Source organism: Chiloscyllium plagiosum, unplaced genomic scaffold (assembly GCF_037043375.1).
Source record: "Chiloscyllium plagiosum isolate Xiang-an unplaced genomic scaffold, Cpla_swu_hap1 HiC_scaffold_53X, whole genome shotgun sequence".
Taxonomy (NCBI): domain Eukaryota; kingdom Metazoa; phylum Chordata; class Chondrichthyes; order Orectolobiformes; family Hemiscylliidae; genus Chiloscyllium; species Chiloscyllium plagiosum.
Genome location: NW_028270191.1, coordinates 17,322,641 through 17,346,903, shown reverse-complemented (window position 1 = coordinate 17,346,903; position 24,263 = coordinate 17,322,641). Strand labels below are relative to the sequence as shown.

General features: G+C 39.8%; 1 protein-coding gene across 2 annotated transcripts; it reads right to left on the bottom strand.

The window, feature by feature from the left end:
* Positions 1 to 7,219: 7,219 nt before the first annotated feature.
* dnajc22 (DnaJ (Hsp40) homolog, subfamily C, member 22) lies at positions 7,220 to 20,779 on the bottom strand. 2 transcript variants are annotated; one of them, XM_043681897.2, is made up of 3 exons: positions 20,565 to 20,779; positions 10,642 to 11,672; positions 7,220 to 7,829 (listed from the first exon to the last, which is right to left on the bottom strand). In XM_043681897.2, exons 2-3 carry the CDS (start codon positions 11,482 to 11,484, stop codon positions 7,650 to 7,652), a joined length of 1,023 nt encoding a protein of 340 aa, XP_043537832.1. In that variant the 5' UTR covers positions 11,485 to 11,672; positions 20,565 to 20,779; the 3' UTR covers positions 7,220 to 7,649. The 2 variants fall into 2 exon arrangements, with proteins under 2 accessions (XP_043537832.1, XP_043537833.1); XM_043681898.2 differs by lacking the exon at positions 20,565 to 20,779 and adding an exon at positions 12,813 to 12,981.
* Between the last annotated feature and the right edge of the window lie 3,484 nt (positions 20,780 to 24,263).

Below are 24,263 nucleotides of genomic sequence, written 5' to 3'. Positions count from 1 at the left end.
TCTGTACCTTTAAAAGAGAGTGAATGCTATTTTGCACAGAGAGTTTGCATGCAACTGTCGTGTGACTGACTAGCAGTCTCAGAGTGTACTGCAAAATTGAAAATATGTAACATTTGGCTGTAAACTAGAGTTGTTTTAACCACAATTCAAATTTAACCAATCAGTTTAAATTATGCCCCAAGATACTAAATTTGTTTTTGAATTTTGTTTTTGCCAACCTTGAACCAATGAGATGATCTGATGTTTGGGTATAAAGAAGCAGACATTTTGAAAGTTAGACAGAGAGACCAACTGCCAGTGACAGAGTAACTGCCAGCAGAACACTCTCAATCAGAGGTACCTTTTTCATATGAAACATCTTTGCAATAAAAGTTAGAAGATGACCCAGGGAGATCTACAGCCGAAAGAAGGAGGACACTGACGATGACAGCCACTGCATGGTTTTGAAATTAAGTTGATGAAATTTTAATACGAGTTTTTATGGGAACGGTTTATTGTTATAGAGTTGGAGGTAGATAGCAAGCATTTAAGAGAAAGGAGGCTTAGAGTTCTAAATAGTAGTTGTTTAATGTTCACTTTTAGAGTTAAAGAATAAATTGATACTTTTTCTTTAAATAGTGGGATTTGGGAGTTCTCTGTTACTCATACTTTAACAGATTATGAGGCGAGGTAAACTTTTCAGGGTGTTTGGTCTAATTAGCAGAAGGGTTCACCATCATGTCATAGCAAAAGGTGTTGGTGAATTACACCACCTCGGTATGGTAATTTGCAATGATGTGTCCAGGCAAATATTTTTGAAGAATTATATCGTTAATGTTAAACTGTTCATGTAAAAGCTGGCATGCCTCAGTATGGTGAACCATGTATTACTTGGATGCTTTGGACAATATATTTTATTTACATTAAGTGGATAATTTTAGCTGAGAAAAATGTATGACATTGAGTAGACTTAGTTCTGATGTTAACAGAATAATTTATAAAGATGGAAAGAGCAAATTATCTGATTATTTGGAATTGTACAATAATTAACAAGTTAAACTGTAATTTCTTGGAGGACAAATTTTGCACAACCAAGTAAACTAAGCAAGACGAAAGTTACAAAATGACATAGTCAACTCCAGACTGATGTAAATTGGGAATTGTAAAATATAAAACAATTTTGTGTTTGCGTTATACAAGCATGACACTGAAATATGGAATAAAAACAAAGTGCTGGAGAAATTCAACAGGTCTGGCAGCATATGTGGAGAGAGAAACAGAGTTAACATTTTGAGTCCAATATGACTCTCCTTCAGAACTGAAATATGGAACCCTGATTGAAGTCATATTTCTCAAAGATGTGTTCCAATGTACAGCACAGTAATCCTGGTCAATCCATTACCAAAATTGATCTCAAGGCAGCGTCGTCTTTTAGAATATTAACGTAAGATTTTAAATCCAGGGTCAGTGAAAGGACCCCAAATCAGTGAGGATATCAGATTTCTACCTGTTTTTTATATTTTTCTACATATGTGATCTACTTGCATAGTATTTCATTTGCTATATCGTAATGAAAAGCATGAAATGACTGGTTTCCCTTGGGTAGCTGATACTGTCTTTTGAAAGATGGAACAGAGTTTGTGGTAAAAACTGAAAACAATACTCCTGATCTTCCTAATGTTTTATTGAGGCATTTTGTTCTCACTCAGGACTGGATGTTGGACAGGATTCAGTCAGGATAGATGAAGTGAAGGGTTTAAGTAAGCTGGCGGTGAGGTCAAACTGGGTGTCATTAATGTACTTCTGGGACTGGCTGTTGCATTTTTCGATGATATGACCGAGGTGCAGTGTGTGTTGATAGGAGGGGACCCAGCATATGTACTTGGAACACTCCAGAGATATTGGTGCAGGAGTGGTGAGAAAACTCCTTTCAGGAAATTCTCTGATTATGACTGGATAGGTAATTATGCAGTGAGGTGAGGGCAGTCCCATTCAGATAACTGGCAGAAAAGAGATATTGGAGGAAAATGGTGTGGCCACTTGTGTCAAAAATTGAAGACAGGCCAAGGAATGTGAAAAGGGAGACAGCCTGATTGGAAATGCTCAAGCATGGAGCTGCAGGAACAATGCAAGGTTGGGAAGGTATTAGTTTAGTTGGAGTTGGTGAATTTGTGAATAATTTGAGAACATTTTAACTTCTAGTACTTTGAATTACCTGAAAGAAAATGTCACAGAGGCTTACTTGATGTCAATTTCTAGACAAGTCTCCTATTTTATTCTATTTGCAGTCTGTTCGCAGAGAAACGCTGTAATATTTGTCATCTAATGTGTGATTGAAATACATGGAAAAGATGGACAACCGTTATGTCACAAGCACTTTGAGACTTTTTTTACATTGACCTTTGTTTACATAGCACCTTTCACAACCCCAGGAAGTCCCAAAGTACTTCACAGCTAATGAAGTACTTTTTCAAATGTGTTCAATGTAACTTTAAGAGGTGTATTTTGTCCTGTTTATTTTATAAAGAAAGGTTGAGTCAGAGGTTGAGACAAATGATGAGGACAGTGATGGAGAGCAATCCCATCGTAGCCAAAGGCCAGGTGAGGAACTGTTTAAATATGTCTTAATTATTGCTAAATTTCAACAAGAAGGCTGTAGAAACCTTTTTCATTTCATTTGAGAAAGTGGCTAAATAAATGAAATGGTCGGTGACCATGTGGTATTGTTGATCCCAATGAAGATAGTAGGTAGAGCTAGTGAGGCATTTGCATTGCTCATAGAGGAGGTATCTGTGGAGTATGATGAGGTGAAAAAAGCCATCTTAAGTGCGTATGAGCTCGTGCCATAAGCCTCCAGACAATGTTTTAGGAATCTAAGGAGGGAACCTGGTCAAATGTACATAGAGTTTGGAAGGATTTTGATACTTTAATAAGGGCATTGAAAACAGACCTAACATATGACATCTTAGAGAGATGATTATTGTGGAGGAGTTCAAAAATTCACTTCTTGAAGTAGTGAGAACTCATGTGGAAGAGCAGAGATTTAAGACTGCTAGATTAGCAGCGGAAATGGCAGATGATTATGAGTTGGTTCATTGAGGAAAAGAGAAATCGTCAGGTGGTAAGGGAAAAAGATCTCATTGAAAATAGTATTGCCAGAAAAAGTGATAATATGTGGAATTCATGGCGAAAAGCACAGTGTTCCATTAAATAAAATAAGAGTCCGATGAATAGTGGTGAAGTGGTGGTAGGAATAATAGAGAAATTCTCAGTTCCAGAAATACAGTTTATTCTTGGTAATAACATAGCTGGATCACCGGTGCAGTGATGCCTTCTGTGGTTGATAAGCTAGTGGAAAATCAAGCAACTGAGATGTTACAGGAAGTATATCCTGAGACTCTTCCTGACTGTGTGGTAATATAGTCACAAAGCCACAAGCAGAAACAAGAGGAGAAATCAAAGAATAAAGACAAGGAAGTTGAAGTTCAATTATCAGAGGCTATGTTTGATCAAATGGTTGAGAAAAACACAATAACAGGTAGAGGACAATGTGGATATTTTTAGTTCAGAGAAATTAACTGAATTACAACAGGAAGATGAAAAACTAAAGTAGTTGTATCAAAACGTATACACAGAAGAAGAATCTGAGTGTATCCCAGAATGTTACTTAAAAATAATGTCTTTATGAGGAAATAAAGACCATTACATGTTCAGGTGATGAGAAAGGGGCAGAAGTTCATTAAGTTGTGTTACAGGTGGATTATAGAAAGGAGATGTTGCGCGTAGCATATGAGTAACCAGTAGGATTTCATTTGGAAGTAAGGAAAACTCAAACCAAAATGCAAAAACATTTTTATTGGGCTGGAATGCATAAAAATGTGGTTGAAATTTTCCAGTCATGTCAGGTAATTGGAAAACCTTAGGCAGTGATAAAACCAGCACACTTAATACCCATTCCCGCATTTGAGGAGCCTTTTACGAGACTAATAATTGTTTGTGTAGGACCCCTACCTAAAACATAAAGTGGGAATCAGTATTTGTTAACCATAATGGATGTGTTCACTAGATTTCCAGAAGCTATTCCATTACATAGTATCATGGCGAAAAGGATTGCAGTAGAGTTCCTCATTTCATTATTAGACATGTACTACCCAGAGAAATACAGTTGGATCAAGGGTCAAATTTTACATCAAAGTTATCCAGGGAAGTTATGGATAGCTTAGAAATTAAACTATTCAAATCTATTGCGTACATTCCAGAAGGGTGGCATCAAACTTTAAAGACCATGGGGTAGCATGGTGGCTCAGTGACCCAGGTTCAATTCTAGCCTCAGGCGACTGTCTATGTGGAGTTACACATTCTCACTGTGTCTGTGTGGATTAGCCATGGGAAATGCAGGGTTCCAGGGATGGGGTGGATCAGAGTAGGATGATCTTCAGAGAGGCAGTATGGTCTTGATGGGCCAAATGGCTTGCTTCCACAGTGTATGGATTCTATGTTGAGGGCTTATAGTCAAGTCCATGCAGAGGATTGAGATAAAGGAATTCCGTACGCATGTTTTGCAGTGAGGGATGCACCGAATGAATCAACTAAATTCAGTTCATCTGAATTAGTTTTTGGGATTGACGTGAGAGAACAATTGAAATTAATTAAGGAGAAATTGATAAGTCAGAGTTCAGAGACCATACATTTGAACTATGTGTCAGGTTTTAGAGAATGATAGAATAGATCAGGTGAGTTGACTAGACAATATCTGAAAGTTGCACAGCATGTGATGAAACAGGAAGCAGATAAAAAATCAAATATTTGTAATTTTGCTCGTGGAGATATAATGTTAGTGTTACTCCCATTGGCAGGTGAACCTTAAAAGGCAAGGGCCTTTAGTGGGCCTTATCAAATCAAAAGGAAATTAAGAGAGGTGAATTATTTTATAAGAACATCATCTAGAAAGAAATACGAGAGTGTGTCGTGTGAATATGCTCAAAAGGTATCTTGATAGGGAAGGAACCCAAAAAGAGAATGCGTTACTAGTTATAACACAGAGTGAAGAACCAAGTTCAGATGATTCTGAATTAGACATCCCTCTAATTATATTGGACAATGGGGAAGTGCTCAAAAATTGGAATAAATTACTGAGTTACCTTCCAGAGGAAAGTTGAAATGACTTGAAAGTGTTTTTACATCACATAGGAAGGTATGTGGTAATATACTAGGGAGTACTAATCTGCATGATGTAGATCAAGGAAATGTGGTTCCAAGTAAGCAACATCCTTGTGGACCTAACCCTATAAAGTTGGCACATGTTCAAAAAGGGATTGAAAGCATGGTCAAAGGCAATATAATCGAAGTGAATTGCAGCGAATGGAGTTCACCCACAGTAATAGTGCCAAAAACCAGAGGGTACCCAACGATTATGTGTGGACTATCATGAAGTCATTGCAGTTGCAAAATCTGAATCATATCCTCTTCCACATTTGGAAGTATTGAGAAGGTGGACAAGCAACTTGTATTTCAAAGTTGAACTTACTCAGTGATGCTGGCAGGTACCTTTCTCCGAAAAAGCGAAGAAAGTTTTGGCTTTCATGATGCCGAATGGACCACACCAGTTTAAAGTTATGTAATTTGGTATGAAAACTGCACCAGCTACATTTCAAAGTCTAATCAATAAAGTGATTTCGGGATTACTCAATTGTTTGGTGTACATCGACAATCTGGTGATTTTTAGTCACAAATGGAGGGAACATTTGGAGCATCTATTGGAATTGTTTGATCGACTTTGGGAGGCAGGCTTGGTGATCAACCTGGCTAAGAATGAGTTTGCAGAACTCCAAGTCACGTCCTGGATCATGTCATTGGACATGGACAAATGGCCCCACAGGATGTGGAAACAAAGGTCATTGGGAAGCTTCCCATACCATCAACGAATTGGGGAGTACTACAATCACTGGGACTGAGTAGTTTTTATTGGAAGTTCATACAGAATTTTGGCAGTGTGTTTGCTCCAGACTGACTTATTGAAGGAGTGCATAAAATTTCAGTGGACAGAGGAATGTCAGAAGGCAGCCTGAAAACTGTGTTAACTACTGCCCCAGTGTTAGCCACACCTAATTATGCAAAGCCATTCAAAGTGGCTATCAATGCGAGTGATGTGGGTGTTGGTGCTGTACTCTTACAAGAAGATGACAGGAAGATAGAAAGACCTATTTAATATTTTTCCAGAAAATGTAATTATCACCAACAGAAATATTCCACAACTGAGATGGAGACCTCGAGTTTAGTGTTGGCGTTGCAAGGTTTCAACATTCTATTGCCAGTAATGTGTCTGAAACTATTGTATATACTGATCATAACCCCTTAAAGTTTTTGGAAAAAATTAAGGATAAAAATATTTAGATGGAGCTTATTATTGCAGCCAGTCAATTTGAAAATTCTACATGGGGGAGGACGAATTAATATAGTTGCCAATGTATTGCCATGACTTTGATCAAAGAAGACAGAGGCGTTTGGTGGTGGACTGTAGTATTTGTTTGCATGCTTAAAGTCAATATAATGTATTTGTATTAGAGTGTTTTATTACTGTAAGGCTAAAGGTTTTTGAAAATGAAGCCATCTTCGTATATTTATTGTTCTTTTTTTAAAGCAGGGAGATGTGATGATACTGTGGTTTTAAGAGTTGTACCTTGTCCTGTTTTTTTCTTATGAAGAAAGGTTGAGGCAGAAGTGTGTTTTGCTTAAAATCAAGTAATTTGACCAATCAAATTACACCTGGAATGCAATGCCTTGCACTTACCTTTAAAATAAAAAAATGTTTAGACTCCAGGCTATTATCTTAATATATTTTTTGAGGGGATTTGGTCTGGTCCACAACATCAATGTTGTCATTTAGGAAATGCAGCAGCTAATTTGCAAACATTAGATTCCTACAAGCAGCAATGTGTAATGATGGAAACATCTATTTTAATGATGTTGTTTGTGGGACTAATCTTAGTAAGGATACCTAGGTTAGCTCCTCAGCTCTTCTTCAAAATAATGCCATAGAATCTTACAACCGCCTGAGAGAGCAGATGGTAAGCTGGTTTACCATCTCATCTGAAAGACAACATCTCCAATAGAGCTACAACTGAGACAATAAGACAGCATAAATATGTCATTCTTGTATTAATGGGACCCTAAACAAATCACCTCACAATTTAAAATTTCACTGTAGATAAACTATAATAAAAAAGGAATTTAAAAGATTTAAAAATGTTATTAAAATGTATTATTTCCTGTGTTCAGTTCTTCAGTTCAGTCCTGCCTACTGCTTACCTTCAGAATTGGTTCTGGCTTCAAAGCAGAAGTTCCTGTCAGGCTGATATTAATTGACAAGGCGAATCTCCTGTTTGGGAGAGGAAATATCTTGGCTTGCCAACCTAATAGTGACTAGTAGGTGAACTAACTCTGGGAACTATAAGAACCTTGCATAATAACATTCATCTAAGTATCTTGATTTAAATTGCATGCAACCTCCTAAGGAACTGTAATATAGATGACATAAAAGCACGACAGGTAACAATAACTAATTAAAAAAATAGAAAATTCAGGGTGCACAATTTTAGCAAACTTATACCACATTGGCAACAAGTTTTAAAACCAGTTTGCACTGATACTTTGTGAATGTTGGTGCAGCTTTAATATGTCTCTCCTTGCTTGTTTTTTGCAAGTACTTCGTATGCCGCTTGGATCTCAATGAATTGTCGCTCTGCTTCAACTAAATTGTGTCTGTTGTGGTCAGGATGCCAACGTTTCACCAACTCTCTATAACTTCTGTTGATCTCTTCCAAAGTTGCTTCCTCATGTAATCCCAACACCTGAAATTTTTTAAAAATTACAGATATTAATTTATAAATATGTAGTTCAGCAAGGCATGTATGCAGTCTAAGTAATGCAATTGCTTACTTAGAATCATATATAACCAGGGAGGAGCGGATCTATCCAGGATCAGAAAAATGGTGCCACATATATTTTGTATGGCCTTTTCTGAACTTCAACAAGAAGATATTAGATTTTTCATCGAGGAACACATTTGGGAAAGGGAAAGGAAAATTCTTTTGAAAAAAAATCAAAAATGGGAGAATCATTGTGCTGTGATTGTGTTTTCTGAAAATTCATCTTTTTAAGGTAGTGTTTAAGATAGTGCAGGGGAAAATATACACTTCTACATTCTACAATAAACTAGGATCCCTCCCTTTATTGCAAAGAAGCAAAACGTCTGAACTGAACCATCACAAAGTGTGCTACAGTTGGCAGACACTAAATATTGTAGTCAGAATTTCTTGGACTGAGAATATTTTCAGCTGTCAAGAACCTTTATGAGTTCCAACCCCATTTGAATGAGAAGTGTGCCTTACAGTTCAATCTCCCAGAATGTGGCCAATTAAGAAAACACCTTTAGGATCAACATCCAATTAGGGACAGTAGCTGACCTGAGAAGACAGAAGATCAAAATAGCACTTCCTGTCGTGAGGGTGGCTAGCAATCTTCTGTCTGTGCAGTGAGAATGCTGCTGATGGGAATGCAACAGGAATGAGAGAGTGCAATAGAAATGCAATTAGGATGATGGGAGCAATTGCCATTGCATCAACGATGAGTCTCTAGGCGCTTCTCACAATGGCAAGCCTCTGCCGGTGGGAAATACCATTCATGTCATTCTTAGACTTGGAAACTTAGAAAATCTTGAACTATCACACCACTCTGACTTCCCACCATGCAATTCAGAGAAAACTTTCTCCTATTTCAAAAAAAAATCAGATGGATTTTTAATTTTGTGAAAAGCCATCAATGTAAAACAATATTTTAAATAATCTTTAATACAAGTTGTAAAGGGATTGTTAACAATCAGAAAAACGGAATTAAGACTTAATAACTCTCCTTCTATAAGTAATACATTTCCTATTAATACCAGCATTTAGCCCTCACTGTCAGTCGTGAACACTATTAATTAATTCATTGGTCCCATAGACAAAGAAAGACAGATTTTGTAGTGCAGTGGAGCACAATGCATTAAAGTATGAAGGCATATAATTGATTTCCCTTTGTGATGATGCTGCCCCTTTAACAAGGTTATGTTGTCCTTGGGTTTTTTCAAGATGGGGTCGTAAAGACAGAGGTTCTGATATGTCTGGAAATGGCTACTTGAAAACAACGGTAGCGGAGTGGCCAGTTCTCCCAGTTCAGGATTTTTTTTCTAGTTTGATTTTGTTTTTGCAGGCAGTCGGAAAACTGCTAGCAGCAGAGAAGCTGCTACAGTGAAGCAAAGTTCCATGGTTGAACAGATATTTCTTGTCTGATCCCTCTCTGAAACCTCCCCTGCCTGTAAGAACCTGTGTTTGAATTTACCTTTTGCCAAGGGGTGTGTTTATGGGATGTTGCAGGTATTGGAACAGCTTTGTTAAGTTGTGATAGAGTCGGTTGCGTTTTCAAATAGTTAAGTTATTCTGAATTCAGTTTTCTTTTGTTTGTGTTTCAACAGTAGTGTTTAAATAAATTCTGTTTTGTTCAAAGCTGAGTGGTTTGACCAGCTGCATCACACATGGAATATTCACTTTCCATCTGCCTTTAAAATAAGAAGTAGTTAGGGTCTGGGCTACCTTCTTAAAACATTTTGAGGGGGTCTGGCCCGGTCCATGACACCTTGAAACAAATGCCTGAAATCTAAAAACAAACCCTCTGCTAAAACTACTTAAAATGGACACTGTGACAATTAATAACTGCAACCCTACCCTCATAGCACTCACACTCGCCTAGCTTTATTGCCAAGAAACTCCATTCGCTTCCCATTGTCATTAAGAAGGATTGAAGACCAATAAAAACATTCCATCATATTTCTTCTTCTTCCCCACATCCCATTCCTGTACAAGCCTCACTGAAAAGAACATTGACCCTGATATGTTGCATTCTCCTCCCACTAAGAAGAAAAGCATCCCTTACGCATTGCCCTCACCCCTTTGCCATTCCCTCATTTTACTAGATCTCCACCTTTTCATATACCCCTGCACTATCCACTCATTTGCTTTATGCATGCTCCTCTGACTTCTTAAATATTCAATTTATGTATAGTTGTGAATAATCCCCTCTGCAATAAGGATTTGCAGGACTGACTGCATTCAAGATAACCAGATAAATAGGTCTGCCTGTGGCCTAACAGATGGTTTTCAAAAGGACTACTATAAGCCATAACCAACTGAATGAGGAGCAGAGAGCTACTCCTAACTGCCTGTATGATGCTGCCACCCACCACTTCCACAGGAACCCCAGATTCTCACTGCTGCTCAGTACCTCCAAAAATGAAGCTGGTTTGTGTCCTTCCCAATCCCCGCCTCTATTCACTACCATACTATCTAATTATCACTATCCACCTGACTAGATTGCATTTTTCACCCTCCACTCCTTAAGGTCTCCTTAAACTATTTACCTGATGGCTGTTTCTGGCTTTACAGGAACTTAAAACCCATCTCCACAATAATGAAGTTCAAAGCCCTGTATCACATACAGTTCAGACCTATCCATTCAGCTGTGCTGGGATGTCTAGATTGGAAGTGAGAGGGGGAAGAAAGAATAGATAGGAATGTTGAAGTGTATACTGTGATATGGATCAAATAGAATTCTGTGTTCAAAAATTACCTCATATGCCAACCTTTTTCTTTCGGTCTGTATGGCAGAGATGGATGCAAATAGCTTTTCCCACTCCGAATTGTATCCATAACTTAATCCTATTCCACCAGTAAACAGCTTCCACGTATGGTATGGGAGGAGGAATGCAGATTCAAGAAGATCACTAAGCATTGGGAATATTCGGACTGAATCTAGAATAAGGCTGATGGTGTCTGTGATGTATAAAACTGTAACTGTAGTATTGTGCAACACGCAGTAAGAAATTGGCATTGTGAAAGCCAGCCAAGCTAGACCTAGTCTATAGAGTCGGACGCTCAGGTTGTCTTCTGTGTGACTTGGAGTCTTATAATGACGGTGTTGCATCGAGGTAATACTGGCAACAATACTAATTGGTACTGTTGCAATGGGTCTTCCGTAGAATATAGGAGACGTAATGAATGAAGCTATCATTGTTGTCTTTACGTTGGAGGTTTCTTCGCCAACACTGGCTACAAGGTGAACACCCAGTGTTATTGCAAGTGGCAACGCCATGATGTAGAAGCCATTTAATGATGATAGACTTACAAGAGCAATAAAACCAAAATAAACTCCAACTGCAATTTGACCAATGACACGGACAATGCTCATTGGTGGTTGTAGATATCTTAATTTTTTGACCTTATTGTGGTAAATGTTTGCATTTTGCACATACTTCGGCAGTTGCCAGATTTCCCTAATCCATCCGACTCCAAATCCACCAAATGTCACCATCCATAGTAAGGCATGACTGTCTCTTCCAAGGTAGATGTGATGGAGACCAAAAAGTCCACCGCATGACCAAAGGACGTAAGTGATCAGCAGACTCTTTGCCATTTACAAGACCAAAATGAGATACCAGCAATTACTGTTATTGAGACTCACTGATTTCTATGGATTAGGGATTTGCTGTTGCAGTTACTATTTAAGTTAAAAAATCAGATGATTTGATAGATCAGCCCAGTCTCATGGTTTGGGTTCATGTTTGGAGCATGTCATTAACCTATATGTTCATTTTATATGATCTGCAGAAAGACAAAATTAGTAAAAATTAGAATTTACCAATCAATTTATGATCAGATCTATGTACAAGCATTACAGATATGAGGAAATTCTTGACCATGCCCAGATATATATAACTTGTCACCGAAGATTTTGTTTTGACCAGACACCTGTGGAACGCATCACAATGATGTAGAGTTTTCAGATCAAACTATTGAACAATCCACATAGACTTTTTATGCACTCAGGGTGAAGTATCGTGTATTTCAGCTGGCATAGACACGATGAGCCATCATTTTCTGTGCCATAATTATTCTACATTCTGTATATACTCTAAATATCAGAAAAGGAGGAACATGCATCGAGGTGGGCCGGAATCTTATACAGCCTTGAGCAATGTATGCTATGGTGGGATTTGTGACAGAATTGCACAAGAAGTCTGGTGAGGTCAATCTCAGTGCTGTGACCAACTCACTGCAAGGTAAGTTTCCTGCTAGATGTTGCCAATTAAGGAGATTATAGCCTTTTAAACACCTTATTAATGTGAAACTCACCTAATTAATATTTTGCTTCTTATCTTACCAAATGCACTGAACAAGCTAGACAGCAAGAAATCTTGACATGGAACTCAGGATGTGTACTTGGACACTTCAACTCACTGCTGGCTGTGAGGAGTCTCCATGCTTCTCAGCATTAGAGAGCATCTCAGTGCACAGTCCATAAGCACCAGCAAAACACACCTCACAATCATCAAAGTACATCTCCAATCCATTTCCAGGGCACATTTAAGGGTGCATTGGCAACTAGCATTGAAAGCCTCATGTATTGATATTTTACATGCAGGGACAGGTATCCAGCTCACGCATTGGAACCAGGCTGCATCTCAGGGCTGTTCACTTTGCACTTCCCTGTCTTGTCTCGCCTTCCATGCCATGCAGCATCATGTTTGCTTGTGCATTGGAGGTTGCCTCAGCCAGAATGAAAGGCTATCAGTACTGCTGTATTAACATGCTCTTCTACACAGTTGCACAGACACATTTGTTTGTCATTACGGGTCTGTTCAGGGTTGAGGGCGGGGTATCATCTTTATGAACGGCAGGCGTTAATCTAACACTGACAGCAAGCGCCAGCTGCCTGCATTTAAGCACTGTACGTTTACTCACCCAAATGGCCATTTTGGACAGTAGGTGGGGGCTAGTCCTCAGTTCAGTGAGTGAGGGGCTGCTGTCTATCAGAGCATTCTCAGAACCATCAGTCACGGACACAGTCTGCACATAAGTCTGGGGATTTGGCCACAGCCAGTTGTCTGCTTGGGCCTTTCAAGAGCCAGGGATCTGTGCATCTACAGTGTGGAGAATAAGCAACGATCAGTCCTGTGGGGCCAGCACGAGCAGTCAGAGGAATCCAGTATCGTCAGTCAGAGTGCTGCGAAGTCAGGTCTGATCAGTCATGCCTAAGGGCTGTTCATTGAAGTTCCTCAGAGGTTTTGGGTGAACACGGGCCTCAGAGTCTGTCCCTTGATCTTTTAGGAAGTTATAAGGAGAGCCTCTAGGGGCAGCAGAGGGATGATTGCCAAAAGTGGAGGGGGTAAAAGCAGAGGATTTTGTAGAGGTAGATGGTGACAGGAGAAAACATAGCGTTTATGTGGATGGTAGGCAGAACAGGGGATTGGAGAACATGATAGGCAACAGGAGGAGGGATTATTGGCAAGGACCACCATATTGGCCTCCACAGGAGGAGCAGGGTGGCATCATTAAACTGAAATGTCAGGCTCAGTGGGGTAGGGAGGATAGTTGGAGGTGAAGTTCAATGAGTTGGGTTTCCACATTGGGGAGGAGAGGTGGGGAGGAAATGGGTGGAATTGGGCTGTCAGGGTAGTGTGAGGTAAAAGGAGACATGGGTGTTCTCAGCGAGTGATATGGTGGGAGATATCTGACAACTGGGTGAAGTCTGGTGCTCACGGTGGGCACTGCAAGCTATCTTCCCTGCCATCATTTGCCATTCTCTAGTTGCGAAATGCAACTGCAAACTGGCTGGGACAATGCCCACGGTATGGAATCAGTGTTATTTTGATGGGGAAAGAGCAGGATTCCTGTTTGCTAGATGCTAGGACACTGAAGGACAAAGACAGAGAGCAAATGGCATACGTTTAGGGTGAGAGGGGAAAGATATAAAAGAGACCTGAGGGGCAACTTTTTCACTCAGAGGGTGGTACGTGTATGGAATGAGCTGCCAGAAGTGGTGGAGGCTGGTACAATTGCAGCATTTAAAAGGCATTTGGATGGGTGTATGAATAGGAATGGTTTGGAGGGATATGGGCCGGGTGCTGGTAGGTGGGGCTCGATTGGGTAGAGATATCTGGTCGGCATGGACGAGTTGGACCGAAGGGTCTGTTTCCGTGCTGTCCATCTCTATGACTCTATGACTCTAAGTGTTTGGAAACTACAGCTAACTTTTATTTGCAATCATTTCATCATCCATTTGCAATGCGTATGGAGTGAATGTGCTTAGGGTTCAAATGTTAGTCAATGGGGATTTACGCTGTTCCATTGCTCATGGCAAATCCAACATCGACATCTCATTAATGCTGAAGTTAGCCGTAAACACTTAAAAAAAGAGGAAAATGCTGGTCAAAGATGGACCATTAATTGTGCAACTTCCAAGGCTGCTGCGGAGGTGGAAACCATAATCTGCCATGTAAGTTTAACAATGGTCTGGACTGAATGCAATGAGAAATGAATGATTAATGTCGGTTTGGGATAACAAGGGGTCTGAGTGCAACAGGCACTCCCTTTTTTATTTAATGCGTTAGTCACTTAGCCAAGGCAGCACCTTCACCAAGTTGTTGCTGATGCTGAGCCTAAACTGAATGAACAATGGAGACATGACTCTCGTTACTGGGGTGCTGCATGACTCACTGTATGAATGACAGGGTGCAGCCCTCATTTGCAGAGTATGCCACCACTGACTCTTCTGAGACCTAAGACTTTGCCTTATGTTCCCACTGTCAGTCATTTCCAACAGGAGTCTTGTCTTCATCCATTGGTGGGACGTTGGTTGCTGTGGCTGCCTTCCTAAGATGGTGAAGGCACTGCGGAAGGGTGAGGGCTTCAAGGTCAGGAACAGGAGTAGCGTAGCAGGTCAGGCAGCATCCAAGGAGCAGGAGAATCGACGTTTTGGGCATGAGCGAAACGTCGATTCTCCTGCTCCTTGGATGCTGCCTGACCTGCTGCGCTTTTCCAGCAACACATTTTCAGCTCTGATCTCCAGCATCTGCAGTCCTCACTTTCTCCAGAAACAGGAGTAGGCCACCACAAAGGAAGAGGAGTCCCCTGCTCAGGGAGAGGTCACAGTCAGAAGGCCCCTTGGGACTCATGGGTCTGCAGGAAGAGCAGGGCTTTTTCAGCTCTGACTCCATTTCCAGGGCATGACCAAGGTATAGTGTCTTGATGATGGAATATTGCTCGATGCGCGAGTGAGAGGCCATCTTTTCTCAGTAGCTGCAAAGGCAACAGCCACTTTGAACTGCTGTGCAACTGGCACCTTCCAGGGAGTGATGAATACCCTGAGTGTGATCTCTCACATCTGAACAAGATCACACTATTCATTTCATTTCCTGACGACAAGGTCAGTGCTACAGCCTGGACAGTAGGATTCAGGGACAATGTAGTAGATACTGACGAACCGAGAGGATGAGAGCAGTCTTCCAAGGATGAGGACCTTTGGAGAAAAGGAAACTGAATTTGTGCATGACAGACCTCAGCTGCACTGTGTGCTACAGTCCAGACAGGACCTGGTCAATGTCTGCTTCCAGTCAATGAGAGCTGGGTGCAGTAGACCATTATGGAATGTAAAACTACTGTTGGTCAAGATGCCAGCATTTGGTTTGCATCATTTTATTTGTGTTCTGTTATGGTGGCTGCAAATTAAAGCTTGTGTTTGAAATTCTCCTATTGCTTATGAAGTCTGTGTACTGAACAATGAGAAGGCATGGACCTACAGCAAGTATTGGGGACAGAGTAGTGATGTCCTAGAGAAGATGTTTAGATAAGATATCATGAAGGACAGGCAAACCTTATGCCTTGGTGGTTAAACAGTGACTAGAGTGAGAGGATGGGGTTGTACATGTGAGGGAGTGTTATTCATGCCAGTTATATACCCGAAGTATTGTGGCTTTGTAGGTGCCATTACATTGCTGGCAAGGGGTAACACCAGATTGCCAACAGTTGTGTGGATGCACAGCAGCCTCTCAAATATAGCACATGGGCACAAGAGATGCTGGTCTCTACTAATGACCTTACAGTAAAAGAAAAGTGGCCTTCGGTAGCAGTGATCATAATGTTTGAATTTTTCATTCACTTTATGGGAGAGAAGAGTGGATTGGACACCAGTGTTTTCAATTTAACTAACAATTATGAGCATACGAAGATGGAACTGGCTAAAGTGAATTTGGAAACTTGATTAAGGGATAGGTCAGTAGGAATACAGTGGCAGACATTTAAGGGGATATTTCAGAATACTCAGTGAAAAAGAAAGATCATAAGAGAAGGACACATGGTTAAGTGAGGAAGTTAAAGGCTGTATTAAACCGAAAGGAAAACATATAACTCTGCAAAGGCAAGTGGCAAGTCAGAAGCAAAAACAGAAATTGCTGGAGTAGGTCTGGTAGCATCTGCGGAGTGAAAGCAAAGTCAAAGTTTCAGGTCCATTGATCCTTCTTTAGTTCTGCTGATGTTCAGATTTCTTGCATCCACAGTTCTTTTTGTTTGGCAAGTCAGAAGATTGGACATAATATAAGGAACAGCAAATGATGACTGAAAGATTAATAAGGAAGGGGCAATTGGAGTATGCAAGAAAGCTAGCTAGAAATGTAAAAAAAGTCAAGAGTTTATACAGGTATTTAAGTAGTAAGTAAATTGAGTTTTTGGTCCATGAGAGAGAGTGGGTCTGGGGAATTACTCATGAAAAATAGGGAAATGGAAGATGAATTAAACAAATTTTCTATTTGTCTTCACAGTAGAGGATACAAATAAAATCCCAGAAACAATTGTGAATCAGAATAGGAAAAGGAATGAGGAACTGAAAAACAGTTCTCACCACTAAGAGGGCACTGAAAAAACTTGAAATAAAATATGACAAGTCCCTACGTCCTAATTGACTTCATCTTAAAAAGTGTTAAAAGAAGTGACTGCTTCAGGTTGCCAACTTTTCTCTGTTTCCTGCCCATTAGCCAATTCTCTATCCATGCCAATACACTACCTCCAACACATGGGTTGTTACCTTATGACTTAACTTTTTGTGACACACCTTGTTGAGCGCCTTCTGGAAGTCCAAATACAACACATTTACTGGCTCCATTCTATCCACTCTGGATAAGACTTCCTTGTAAATCTCTAATAAGTCAGACATGATTTCCCTTACATGAAGGCATGCTGACTCTGCTTGAAGATTGCTAATCCCCTGATTTTTCTGCAGAATCCAAGGACTTTTGGAAAATTACAACCAATGTATCACTATCTCTGTAGTTACTTATTTTAGGAACCGTGGATGCAAGCCATCAAGATCAAGTGACTTCTGCTTTTAGCCCCATCAGTTTGTCCAATACTACTTCTTTAGTGATGGTGGTGGCACTTAGTTCCTCTCATGCATTCTGTAGTATTAATGGGCTGATTGAAGTATATTCCATCATCAAGACTGATGCAAAATATCTATATAACTCAACAGACATTGCCTTGTTACGCGTAACTATCTCCCCAGATTCAATTTTCTAAGGAGCCTATGTTTACTTAGATCTCTCTCTTTTTATATATTTAAATAGCTCTTATTGTCAGTTTTTATATTCCTTGCCAGTTTGCCCTTGCAGTTTATTTTCTCTCCCATCTTTTTTGTCCTTCTTTGCTGAATTCTGAATTTATCCCAGTCTTCAGGGCCATCACTGACTTTGTTCCTCCTTATATGTTTTTTCTTTCACCTTTATACGCTCCTTAACCTCCTTGGTTAGCCATGATTGGTTTCTCTTTAGAATTCTCCTCCTTACTGGGATGTAATTTTGCAGAGATTCATGAATTACTTTCTCAAATATCTGTCACTGTTTACTTACTGGCATTCCTGCTAATCTGTCTGCCCAGTCCACTTTAGCTAACTCTCTCCTCATTTCATTGTAATTCCCTTTACGTTAAACACAGTTGTTTCCAACCCAATTTTCTCAAAACTGAATATTCAATTTTATCATATTATGATCACTACTTTCTAGGGAATCTTTTATTTGGTGGTCATTTATTAAACTTGCTTCATTACGCACTACCAGATGCACCATAGCCTGATCTCTGGTTAGTTCCATGAGGAGACTGCTGCCTCACAGCGCCAGGGACCCAGGGGTCGATTCCAGCCTTGAATGACTGTGTGTGAAGTTTGCACGTTCTCCCAGTATCTGTGTGGGTTTCTGCCAGATGCTCCAGTTTCCTCCCACAGTCCAAAGCTGAGAAGAGTGTTGGATTGGCAATGCTAAATTGCCCCATATTATCCAGGGATGTGCAGGTTAGGTGAATTAGCCATAGTAAATATGGGATTATGAGGGTAGGGTGGGGGTCTGGGTCTGGGTGGGATGGTCTTTGGATGGTTGGTACAAACTTAATGGGCTAAATGGTCTCTTTCTGCACCGAAGGGATTCTATGATTCTGTGACATGTTGCTATACGAAATTATCCCTAATAGTCTATGAATGTGTTGTCGTAGCTGCCTTTTCCAGTATTCAGAAAAGAGGATTGGTTGGCTAATAGGAAGCAGATTGTGGGTTCAAACAGATCATTTTCAGTTTGGCAGGATGTTGAGTAAAGTTCCACAAGGATCAGTTTTGGAGTCTCAGTTATTTGCAAGTTATATCAATGGCAAGTGGTGAGACTGAAAGTATAGTTAATAAATTTGTTGACAATACAAAAGGCAGGTAGGAAAGTAAGTTTGAAGATGACAGAGTCTGCAAATGTTACATATAGATGAAGCGAGTGAGAAGATTTTGGCAGATGGATTATGATGTGGAAAAATGAACTTGTCCATTAGCAGGAAGAATAGAAAAGAGCATATTATTTAAAATGAAGAAAGATTGCTTAACTCAGAAACCTAATTACAGAACTCAGAAGAGGTTAGTATGCAAGTATAGCAAGTGATTAGGAATGCAAATGGATGCAGTTATTTATTACAAGGGGAATTGAATATAAAATTGGGGACGTTTTGCTACAGTTGTATACAGCATTGAAGAGGTCACGTCTGGAATACTGTGTACAGTTGTGACTTCCTTATTTAAGAATAGACATAAAATGCCTTAGAAGCCATTTAGAGAAGATTCACTTGACTGATGGCTGAATGGGTGGTTATCTTATGAGGAAAGGTGTGTTCATTGAAGTTTGGAAGAATCTGCGGTGATCTTACTGAAGCACAAAAGACTCTGAGGGGACCTGACAGGTGGATACCGAAACAATGTTTCCATTTTTGGGAGGGACGAGAACTAGGGGACACATTGGAAAGAAAATCCCTTATTTTTGAAAAGATAAAGGTGAGGAAGGTTTGTTTTTAAAGTCTCAGAAGATCATACATCTTTCCTAGAGGACAGTGGAGGCAGGTTCATTGAATATATTCAAGGCAGAGGTAGACAAATTCTTGATTAACAAAGGAATCTGTGATCATCAACGTCAGTGAGAATGTGGAGTTGAGGCCACAATTCGATTAGCCATTATATTATTGAAGAATGGAGAAGGCTGGAGGCGCTGAATGGGCTATTCCTGCTCCTAATTAGAAACCCTACAGTGTGGAAGCAGACCCTTCGGCCCAACAAGTCCACACCGACCCTCTGAAAAGTATCCCACCCAAACCTATTCCTCTACCCTATTACTCTACATTTACCCCTGACTAATGCAAATAACCTACACATCCCTGCACACTATGGGCAATTTAGCATGGCCAATTCACCTAACTTGCACATGCACATGTTCTGTGTCCAGGGGTATTGCTGAAATTCAACTGGTTAAAATCATCAGGTTGCCAGCACAAACCATTGGTAAGATCCCTGCTACTTTTCCAGATAAGCCTGATTATCTCAGGGTTGTTGCTTGCATGGTTATCTGAAACTTAAAGGATCTGCCCCCATAGTGATGAGTAAACACCTCCATTGTTAATCATCAACCATTCTCCAGAGTACTATGGACCCTCTTGGCTAGGTGTCAAGTTACTGATTTTGCCATAAGACTTTTGGCTTGGTTTTGATCTTTGACTCTGAAGATATTTTGCTTATATAATCCATTTGAAGAAAATTAGTATTCACTACTGCCAACTATGAGTTTGATCCTTCATTAGACGGTTGGCAGGTTCACAGAGCACCTCATAAGCAATAGTGAGCATATAGCAACCATAAAATGTGAGTACATTGCCACTATCCTGATCAGTGTGCACTCACACCATACTCCTACCAGTTAAAGTAATAATGGAACTGGCCCCTCAGAATGTCAATTAAAATTAAGTTTTCTTATTGCTGCAACATATTACACAGCGGAACAAGATTCTATTGCATTCATGCTGCTGCTTACGGATTTCTCTGGTTTGCAGTTTCCAATAGCAGTGTTTATCTAAAACTGGAACTTACCTCTACAGTAACAATGCTGTGCTTGCTGAATATTATCTGGATTCCTATTTAGCAGCATACTGGCTTTGAACAGTAGATTCCTGTCTGATTTGCCTCAGGAGCTTATGAAAAGTTGGGTCAAAATTTAAAAGGGATAAATTTACCTTTTTCAAGCATGTCGTGTTTCATTTACACGAAGGTGAAAAATTTAAGAACTTACTTGATAGGAAGTCTCAAGATACCAAAAGTAGGAAAGTGGAGAAACAGAAATCTTTGAACTAAAAAGTATATGAGCAAATGCTTACCAGTCAAAGAAGCGTAGTTTCTGGTTAGGTTCAGAGGACTTTTGACCACTGAAGACTAACCCTGTGTTGACTCAGCAGTTCATTATTGCGCAAAAATCGCAATACATTCCAAAGTAGCTTTTTACAACAGCTGACTTATGTTCACTAACTGTGTTGAATATTAACTCCAGAAGGTGAATGAAAATAACAAATCTTAAATGACAATACAAATCAATGTGAGCGTTAAACCCAATTAGAGGATATTATGTTACACTGGTAATATCCCTATCACTGGGCTAGATGGTCCAGGTCCAAAGTCCCACATGCCTCAGTGTTGTGTCATAAAATGTCTGAACATATTGATTGAAAATAATTTAAAACAAATTGGAAAAGTAAGTCAGTCCAGAAATAATCTTTGAAGTGATTTCCCAGAGGAAAATAGTTTAAAAAAACAACAGTAATACTTGTAAATGTACTGGTCATGCTGGTCTTCCACTTTGAAGTATACGAGATGGGCCAGACCACTTTGCGTTATTCACAAGTTTGCTGGTATTTTTCTGGAATCAGTTTTAAAGAAATAGCATTTTGAGTACAAATTGTTAGTACAGGATCAAAACTACTCTATTCAAATATTAAGTAAATTTGGCACGTTTATTCAATGTTAGAAGATGAGCAGTAAATCAGTCTTCCTGAATGGCAAATTTCTGAAGTTTGGCCTAATGCACTTTAGAATGCATATGCTGATTTCAGCTCTAGTTGGGTTGTTACACATGTAAAATTTAAGATAATCTTCATTTAGATAAATGCTATTATACATAGTATATGTGTTGGCTTGCAGTAGTTACATGACCCCACCTCTGTTGTATGGGCATTTGTGTATAGTCACTTGTAGCCTTTACATAGACAGCACTTGACATATGTGAGAGAGTAACGCAGGTAAAATTTATTGATGTTCAGCATGGTAAGTGAGCCAGCTACTGTGTAAAAGATAGAAAGGAATGTGTGGATTTTCAGAACTGTAAGAATGTGCACCACTGGAAGAAAAAAAAGGATTGTAGGTTTGAATTGTTGGGTGAGTCAAATGGCTATGAATTTCCCACAGAAAAGAGCTAAACTCCAGAAAAAGGCAAGGGTGATTGTCATAAAATCATACAGCACGGAAACAGACCCTTCGGTCCAACCAGTCCATATTGAACATAATCCCAAATTAAACTAGTCCCACGTGCCTGCTCCTGGCCCATATCCTCCAAATCTTTCCTACTCATGTACTTGTTCAAGTGTCTTTTAAACGCAGTTGTGCCAGCATCCACCGCTTCCTCGGGAAATTCATTCCACATGTGTACCATCCTCTGTGTAAAAGATTTGCCCATGTCTTTTTAAAATCTCTCTCCTATCATCTTAAAAGTATGTCCCTTAGTCTTGAACGCCCCCATCCTAGGAAAAAGACACCATTAACCCTTTCAATACTCCTCATGATTTTGCAAATCTCTATAATAATATCATCTCTCAACCTCCTACAGTCCAGTGAAAAACATCCCAGAAAGGCCATATTTTACTGAATGTGGCATCAAGGATCACCAGCAAAACTGGAAGCAACAGTGTTGTGTATTTGTGCAAGTATAGTGGACTGTTACTTTAAGAGTCCAATCATGTGATAGAATGACATTATTGGTTGTTTTGAGTGGATAAACAGCTCTCTCTAACCTTGCTGCCTGTAGTGAGCATCTTCATAAAAAAACAGGAACATATGAGCAGGAATAGGCCATTCAACCACTTGAACCTGTTCTGCCATTCATTATGATCATGGCTGATCATAGAATTCAATGCCTCAAATTTTATCCTGCCCCCTTTAGCCACAAGAGCTATAATCTACCTCCTTGAAAATGAATAATATTTTGGCCTCAACCACTTTCTATCGTAGTGAATTTGTTTGGCCTCACCACTCGAGGTGAAGAAATGTCTCCTCATCTCATAAAAAGTTTGCCCCCTTTTGTTTAAACTATGACCCTTGTTTTGGACTCCCATATGAGCAGGAACATCCTTCCTACAGCCAACTTGTCTCGTCTTGTTAGAATTCTTTTGAACTCCAGCGAATTGAATCCTAACCAACTCAATTTCTCATATGTCAGTTCTGCCATCCCAAGTTCATCAATTTGATTCCTGTCCTGCTGTTGAAAACTGCAGTCACCTGGCCCTGCTTGGAATTTAAGAAAACTGGCAAAGGATGAAAATTGCTTGAAAGCAAATAAAATTCACCCCAGGTGAATAGCACAGACGCAGTTTGCCATGTGCTTCCCCTGAAGGATCACTGAGTACCAAGTACCCTACACACAGAGGGAAATATCTGAGCTAGGGCTAGGGGTATAGACTCAAAAAAACAGACAGAGCCTTAGGAAAACCTTGTTTTATATAGTTAAAAATCACAACAACAGGTTATAGTCCAACAGATTTATTTGGAAGTACAAGCTTTTGAATGCTGCTTCTTTGTTAGGTAGTGAGTGGGGCACGATCGTAGGACACAGAATTTATAGAAAACGATCATAGTGTCATACACTGATGCAATATATTGAACAAACCTAGATTGCTGTTAAGTCTTTCACCTTTTAGAATGGGCTGCAGGTTTCGACTCATTAATATGTAAATCCCAGAACTTCTTTCAAGTCATATTCCTGAGATAACTTCAACTTTTATTAAAAAAGGTGACATCTCAGCTCAGACAATGCATTAAAGGTGTGAGGTTAGAGTCTGTATGTATTCCAGTCTTGAGTCAGACTGGTTCATTTTTCAAAGTAGGAATTTATAAAATGTCACATGGATTATACAAAGTATTTACTGCCTGTAGATTGTATGCTTTTTGAACAAAATAGAATGTATCTGCAAATACAATTCTGCAAATGCAAATTCACGCAACAGACTGTGTGTGTTGGGGAGGAGGTTGAGGGCAGTGGGGGAAGGGTGTGTGTTTATGTGAGAGTGTGTGTGTATATGTGCTTGATAGAGTGATGTATATGCCTGTGCATGAGTGTGATGTATATGCCTGTGAGAGGGTGTGCACATGAGTGTGACTGTGGGGAGTTTGTGTGTGTGCCTGAGAGAGAACATGTGTATGAGAGAAGGTCTGTGTGAGTGTGTGAGTTGTGTGTGTGTGTGTGTGTGTGAGAGAGAGAGAGAATCTACTCAGATGAGAGATCTGCCGTTTTGTGAACTCTCATGCTCGAGATTAGTTGTTCAGCTTTCATGGCTGCTAGCTCCATCAAGACAAACACGAATGTCGACTCAAAACTGGCATCAGTGAGGATGAACAGGTCATGTAGCAGCAAAATGCTGATATAAAGAAGCTTTATATAGAAACTATGGCAAAAGAGGACACATTGTTTGAGGAAGAAACGTGAACAACGCGTGGCAAAAATACAAAAGCTGAAGAATAGAAAGAAAAATCTACATGGTAGAGAAAAAATGAGGACATGAGAAAAGCCAAGACACAGTCTGAAGAGGAGCTGTTATTAAACATACTGGCCATTGCTGGTGACATAACCAATACTGGATCATCCCATACTGAATGGTAAACCAGTAAGGATGGAAGTGAACACCAGAGCAGTAGTTTCAGTGATACACACTTTTTCAGGTATCAGAAACAGCTGAGTCACATGATGCTGCAACCCTCAATAATTGTACTAAGACCATTCATATGTGAAGTGGTTAAAGGGTTCATCGATATTC

What these genes read in the sequence shown, in the direction of transcription:
- dnajc22 (XM_043681897.2), bottom strand. Translation starts at nt 11,484, where the DNA reads ATGGCAAAGAGTCTGCTGATCACTTACGTCCTTTGGTCATGCGGTGGA. An exon ending in GAAAAAGGTTGGCATATGAG is followed by an intron (nt 7,830 to 10,641) that starts GTAATTTTTGAA and finishes AAAAAATTTCAG; the next exon opens with GTGTTGGGATTACATGAGGA.